At 39.7% G+C, this 7843-nt stretch overlaps 1 protein-coding gene across 1 annotated transcript in view; it reads left to right on the top strand.

Moving 5' to 3' along the window:
- The first annotated feature begins 2909 nt into the window (after positions 1 to 2909).
- Positions 2910 to 7843, top strand: part of pdm3 (pou domain motif 3) — a 568723-nt gene continuing 563789 nt past the window's right edge. The window contains exon 1 of the mRNA XM_067140052.2: positions 2910 to 3065. Coding sequence (XP_066996153.2) covers positions 2910 to 3065 — 156 coding nt within the window. The remainder of the gene's footprint in view (positions 3066 to 7843) is intronic.

The raw sequence follows: 7843 nt of genomic DNA, 5'->3' as shown, positions 1-7843 counted from the left end.
GAGAAACCTGTCCGTCTGTGAGGATGGGGGCCTGCCTAGAATGAAGTCAAACACCCAGTTTCCGAGACAGAGAAATATTAAGCAATTAAGGTTAAAAAACCGACCCGGTCGTGAATCGAACCCAGGTCCTCCTGGACGAAAGGACAGTTTGCTTACGAGTTAGCTACAGAGCCTGACCGTCGATAATATAACAACAGAACATTAAACTTTCTGATCAGAGGAAAGAGCAGTAAAAATTGTATCACTCAGTCAATCGGAGCTTTGAAGTCCATAAAAGTTAAAGGAAGCTACCTCTGTAAGTTCTATGAACGCCCTAAAAAAGAAACAGCAATATGGAATTGGAAGATTATGGTAATGATGAATGAGATGGGTTGTGACTAACGCTATGACTCCGGCCGATGAATATAAAATTATAACGTAACATCTTGAAGGATGAGGAATACGGACTTTCAAAAATGTGCAGTCAAATATGAAGGAATGTGAGACGGAGGCTCTCAGTACACACAACTGACGCTAAGTGAGCCTTAGCCTATCGAAACTAACCTGGTACTCATCTCTGAGCCAATGATCTAGATGCTAGGCCCCTTTAAACAACAAACATCATCATTATCAAGCATCGTCGGTACTCATCTCTGTTGTTACCAAAGTGACACCTAGGACCATATGCCACTCCAGAAGTAAAAGCAAAGTTTATGTCCGGATAGGTCACGAAGGCTCTTAGAAGACTAACCGTAACCTCGGAACAAAGTGGAACAGAATGTAGACATGATATGGGCTTATGCCGTGTCAAGAAAACAAGGTGAAACCTTTACGTTTCGCAGAGAAATTTGCTCCGCGTTTTCAGAAGAAAACCTCGACTGTTCCCGAGGAAGTCTTCTACAATAATGGGGGTTTGAATTTAAGACTGTTTTACCATTGGAACTGTAGTGGTACGCTCGTTCGTCACCAGATGACTCGCTGTATGCTGCCACAGCGCTCTAAGCGGGAGCTGACTACAACATTAAGCTCCAATTGAGGTGTTCATCACACCATGTGTGCGTGAGGAGGAACAGAGAGGACATCAGACGAATCAGGGACTAATGTGGAAGAAGAAATAAATAGAAATTAATAAAATCAAATGAAACGAAAGACACCAAGATAGAACAGAACAGAGCTGAAGAATGAAAATAAAGTATATGGAGAAAACCAGAGGATGATATGAGACGGGGTGAGAAGGGGGCAAGTATAACCGGTGTGCACACGTTATGAAAGAATGACATTAACACATAACACATAGCTTGGAATGAACCAACTGGTATTGACGAACGTACGAATCAGGAAAACACTCAAACGAAACAACAATATAGAAAAAACAGGGAAGAGGACTACCTACGTAAATCCTTAATTGCTGGCAATCATGCTTTACTTAACTGAAGGCCATAGCCCCAGTTGAAATTTTTAGGATTTTTACGTGTTTCCACAGATTCCCGTATAATCCTAGTCCTGTAATGTTTAGTGTGGGTAAGAGCTCGAACATCTTGGAACACGACATCATGATCCGACGATAAGGTGTGCTTAACTGTTGCTGACTTCTCAGGCTGGTTGAGACGGATATTTCCTTGGCGTTCCTTGATGCGAGTCCAAATGGACTGATATGTTTGGCCAATGTATACCTTGCCGCAAATACAGGGAATTTTGTACACCCCAGAGTGTAATAGTGGGGACAATTTGTCTTTGATTTTACCTACACTGTCAGCAATTTTAGGACGGTGCCAAACACGGTTTTTTATTATGCTTGCGGAGGACCTTCGCAATTCTGTCTGTAGTATTGCGAATTTTAGGCAGGTAGAACGGTTATCTCTACGCCCAACCAACTTTACCACCAAGAATTATCTATATATCTACCGCTCGGTTGAGCAGAAATGAAACAACAAAAATCAGTTGCATTAATCTGCTCACTGAGATGATGATGATGATGATGATGATGATGATGAATACAATAGGCTGGGTTTAATTCTGACCGATGAATGGGAAATTATCACCTAACGCCTTTGGAAATGAAATGATGGAAATGATGATGATGATGATGATGATGATGATGATGATGATGATGATGAATACAATAGGCTGAGTTTAATTCTGGCCGATGAATAGGAAAATACCACCTAACGCCTTTGTTAATGGAAGGAAGCAGGATTTAAGGTAAATAATGTCAATTGAGGAGCCTCCGTTGTTCAGGCGGCAGTGCACCGACCTCTCACCGCTGGGTTGCGTGCTTCAAATCCCGGTCACTCCATGTGAGATTTGTGCTGGACAAAGTAGAGGCGGGACAGGTTTTCCTCCGGGTACTCCGGTTTTCTGTCATCCTTCATTCCAGCAACTCTCTCCAATATCATTTTATTTCATTAATAATTAATTAATCATTCCCCCAGAAGAGTGCGACAGGCCTCGGCAGCCGGCACAATTCCCATCCTCGCCGCTAGAAGGGGGCTCCATTCATTCCATTCCTGCCGCGGTCGAATGACTGGAAACAGGCTGTGAATTTTCATTTCTTTTTCAGTGTCAAGTGAATTGTGAAATTTGTCTCATAACGGCCGGGCAATAGAAGTACAGGCTGAGTTCAATACACCTAGTTCTTACCATCAACCAATAAACAGGTGGCAGTTCTATAGGGTAAACAATGTGGTATTAAAAATTATCTGAAGTGATGCAATTACTCAGTAACTCAAGCCAGAAAGTCAAACACACGTGTGGATAATGTTAGTCTTCGTCCAATCTTTGGAACATTAGTTAATTTACTAGTTATTTGTCCATCTTCTGACATTCATTCTTCCCTCACAACTTCTGCAGTGTGATGCCATGTGATGTAGTAGGCTCAAATATTGTTATAGCTTGTGTGGATTTCGTTATAAAACTCGTCAAGATGATGTATGGACACTTTTACAGACGAGTCGGGATGCGAGGCTGACATGGCGGAAGGTGGACAAGACGAAGATAGTGGTGACGTCATGCTGGCGACAGCGACGGCCAGTGCAGGTGCTGCCATCAAACGAGAACCAGAGGCATCCATCATGATCAAGTCTGAGGTAAGAACTACATGCTTGTAACATAGTTTGTATGACTTCTTAATAAATATGGAATGAACCGATTACCTGATACCCGCTGTCCTGTATGAGCATTCGTACCATTTCACAGCCGAATCAAAGGCTGCGGTGAAAACATTTCAGCAGAAGGACCTAAATTCACTCGAGTTCTTGGCGATTCACTTGTGCATTCATTAGAGTAGGCTCTATATAGTAGATCGACAACGATTTAGTAGGAATGTTCAAATATATTAACATATTAGTATTTATTTCAGCAGCATCTCTTAAGTACACTACCTGCAGAAATGCCATAGTGTCTATCTAAAATGCAGACATCTCTGTGTAGATTGTTAAACTAGACCTACTATTTTATGTTGTAACAGTATTCATGTTGTTAGCAGTCCTAATTGGCTTCAACGTACATTTCATATTACATCTTAATATCATATTTGCTTTCTTCGCTCTTTAAATTAACAGTAGTCTACTTCGTGTATTTGAAGAACCACTGGTCTTATTTCTTATCTATTTCTTAATACAGTGAATGAAGTAAGAAGATCAAATAAAGGTAGAATATACTATTCGCCCTACTGACACTGTATACCAGAAAAATTTATGGACATCTAGTGTAGAGTGAGTAAAGCACCAAAATATTAGAATTGCAACATATTAGAATGGTAAGGAGGTTCCATCCGGATTTCTATCATTGCGAATTTTTAGCCAATTTATAATTTGTATAAGTTAATAGAATAGAATTGGAATTACATAACCCTAATTCGCTGCCAACGTACTGAATACTGTCAGTAGTCTTACGAGAATTTCAGTAGTAACTCGGTGTAATTGAGCCATAAGATCCAGTTGAAGAGGGTTCTTCTAACAATGCAGTGCTGTATATTCAAGTACATTAGCAATTGCTAGGTGGCAAACTGAAATGAAGGAGGTGCGCTCTGTCGAACTGTTTATCGGCGCACGTTTACGAGTCCTAGAGCGCTGTGATAGTAACATTATGGCCCAGCCGCACTGTGGAAGAAACAAACGATAGCGTGCTGATAGGAATTTGAAGGCCCAGAAACAGGCTGTTGGGATAAGAAGAAGTACAAACGCAATTATTCCGGAATGAACAAATTGTACTTCTCAGTAATTTTATTGTTGTTGTCTGCAAAAATATAACGAAGAGGCAGTAGTACGCCTCACTCTTTGAGATATCTCTTCGAGGTAACAGATTATTTCTAAATGTTGTAATTAGTACTGATGTGAGTGAATGTGTTTTGAATGGGTATCTGCTGGTATTTTGTTGTGACAGTATTAAAGGCTATTTGTTATTGATACTGAAATCTATATCATGATATATGTAATGAAGCACCTTTCATTTTATTCAGTAATGAAACGTAAGACGATATTTAATCGACCGAGAAAGACTAGAAAGAAGATTGTTATATTGAACTCGGACTGTACATTTAGAAAAACACATTTGTCACATTTTCCGTTGTTAGCGAAGAAATGAAATAAGAATATAAAACTTCAAAAAGATGTTGATGTTATGGAAGTAAACACGCCTAAATGGCAACAGCGAAATATGAGAATATTCAAGAAAATATTTGTGAAGTCTACGAAGAATTCATAATTCAGCTGCATAAATTATTAATAATAATGATAAATCATATCCATATTACCTGCGTGTTCTAAAAGTATCCTTGAGTGTCTAGGAGTGCCTAAATATGGTCTAAATACTGTAAATAGAAACATAACATTAGGAAGCAAATTGGCCTACTCCTCAAACATTAAAATTGTATGGTTTATATCAAGCATTTTACAATATACCTATCTTTCAAATATTTGGCTGTGTAATGTCGAATACAATACCATTTTAACTGTAGGAAAAGACAAAAATAAGAGACAATAATTATTCGTTTCTTACGATGTCATCATGACATTATAACAAATATCTGGAAAGAATGTTATCTAAATATCACTATAAATAATATGAGTTTTCCATCCTGGTTCGGCTAATATGTGGCCTACATATAAATCATGTGATCGCGCTAGAACAAAGCTGGGTAAATGAAGCGTATCATTAGAAGTCTGCGCATTAAAATATCAGACTTTATGAAGGAAAAATGGAGGCTGGAAATTAAGAGAGGAAAGAAATTCCGTACATTAGGAAAACTATACAATAAATAAATGATACGCCGGGAAGATTTGTTCACTCGTTTACTTTATTTACAAAACCATACGCGGAAGAATGGAAGGTTAACAATGAAGAAGTATTTGTAGGAAAAGAACTTATGCGCAATCATTTTTATTTTATTACATATAGTTAGTACTAATATATCAACGATCCTGTTCAATAAGAACTAAAATGTTGTAACTTTTATATTTGTATAACACTAGAAAACTAAATCTATGCATGCTTCACTGTAATAACGATATGATAAACAGAGGATAACGTGTTGATGAACTGAAAAACGAATGGCGAAGTACAAGCGATACAACTCAATTCAAGACTAACCTACGGGAAACCTGCTTCATCTGATTTTTATGCAGGGAATTAATACAGTAAGGTAGGACATTCTCAAATACTGTGTCAGTATTTATTTCGACTGAACTTGGTGAAATACTTCTTTAGGGCAATACATGTTTTCAAATTAGAGTGTTGTTGAACTAAACCGCCGATTTAGCAGTAGCTATTACCATATATTCTGTCATGTCATAAACCCTATGTATTGTAGATTTAATTATTAAACATAAACATTCTCGTTCAGGTTTCCAGTACTGAAGAATAGAGGAAATGGAAGCTTTATTGTATTTCACTCTGTAAGATAAGTACATGAGAATGAGGCTAATTTGTTTTTGTTTTCTGTGAATGAATAAGCCATGCCCAGAGTATATTGAGGGACGTGGATTGTGGAGTGTATATCCCTGTTCAGTACAGATAGTGTTTTCCTTGGCACTTAAAAGCCGTGTAGGCTCTCTGGAAGGGTGGAGGGCGCCGCGAGATAATGAGGACTGTCCAGGGAGAGAGTGAGACAGTATGTTGCATTTTGTGTCTGTAATTTGTCCGACTGTTTTACTTTATTGAAGATAATCCTCGGACTTATTTGCCCAACGTATAATAAGGTTGTGTGCAAGCGAGAGAGCGTCCCCCGTGAGACTGCCTGTAATGCCCGGCGCTTAGCTGTGCAAATACTAGTGTGTGTATTCTGTCCACCCTAGTTCAGCGTCTTAAGGCCCCCACACGGACAGAGTCGTTTCAAACAATGGAGTGAAAAGAAGGTTCTAATCGTCGTTTGACACACATTCAATATTGTGTTTCAAGTGGTTTATATCACTGCTGCTATTTCTTATTGTCAAAGCAGCAGAATTCTCTCATCGTACCAGTTTACACTTTTACAAAGAAGATTCCTTCACTGGTGACACGGAATATTTATTTAAACGCATAGTACTAGCTATTATATACAACATCATTAGGAGATTCGAAATATGCATATAGACGGCTGTGTTCGATAGTAGGCTGCTGAAACTGAAAGCAGTGGATTGTCCAGTACAACATTTTTAATATTTAAACTGAGTCAATAACAATGAAAATGAAAATCCACAGCATGTTTGCAGTCATTCGACCGGCTCAGGAATGGAATGAAGGAAGCCCCATCTAGCGGCGAGGATAGGAATTGTGCCTGCTGCCGAAGCCTGACGCACTCTTCTAGGGCTATGATTAGTGAATGACAGATTAAACGAAATGATATTCGAGAGTGTTGCTGGAATGAAATATGACAGGGGAAAGCCGGAGTACCCGGAGAAAAACCTGTCCTCACTCCGCTTTGTCCAGCACAAATCTCACATGGAATGACCGGGATTTGAACCATGGAACCCAGCGTTGAGAGGCCGGTGCGCTACCACCTGAGCCACGGAGGCTCTGTATATAAAATGAGGTTTTCGCGTTTGTACTTATTGATAATGTATAGTCCGGCTCCATGGATAAATGTTTAACGTGCTAGCATTTGGTCACAGGGGTCTCGGGTTCGATTCCCGGCAGGGTCGGGAATTTTAACATTAATTGGTTAATTTCTCTGGCACGGGGACTGGGTGAGTGTGTCGTCTTCATCATTTCATCCTCATCACGACACGCAGGTCGCCTACGGGAGTTAAATCAAAAGACCTGCACCTGGCGAGCCGAACATGTCCTCGGACACTCCCGGAACTAAAAGCCATACGCCATTTCATTTCATTTCAGTAATGTATAGCTGTTGTACTACAGCAGAACTGAGGCATTAATTTCTCAGTTCATCAACAAGTTACTTTACCGGAGATCCTCCTTAAGATACGTACCGTTTGGGTTCTAGGCACAAATAGACCAAAATAGACTTGTAGCAGCATTCAACTGAGCCTCAATTTATGCACAGGAACGTTTTAGTAAATTTTCTTCATATGACGTCTGTTTTTTCCTTGACATCTGAATACAAAGTTTTGTTACAAGCTGCTTTACGTCAAACCGACACAGATAGGTCTTATAGCGACGAGAGGGCTAGGACTGAGAAGGAAGTGACCGTGGATTTAATGAAGGAACATCTCCAGGATTTGCATGGTGTGAAAATGGGAAACAACGGAAAACCATATTCAAGACTGCCAGTAGTGCGGTTCGAACACACCATCGCCCGAATGCAAAGTAACAACTGCACGCCTAAAATCGCATAGCCAACTCGCTCGTCCAGTGTGCGAGTCACGGCCCCAAATCCCCCTGAACAGTAATTAAAAATAACGTTATAGAAATATTTATTCCAACTGAG

The sequence above is a fragment of the Anabrus simplex genome, chromosome 2, assembly GCF_040414725.1.
Source record: "Anabrus simplex isolate iqAnaSimp1 chromosome 2, ASM4041472v1, whole genome shotgun sequence".
In the NCBI taxonomy this organism is placed as follows: Eukaryota; Metazoa; Arthropoda; class Insecta; order Orthoptera; family Tettigoniidae; genus Anabrus; species Anabrus simplex.
This window is presented reverse-complemented; position numbering and strand designations above follow the sequence as displayed.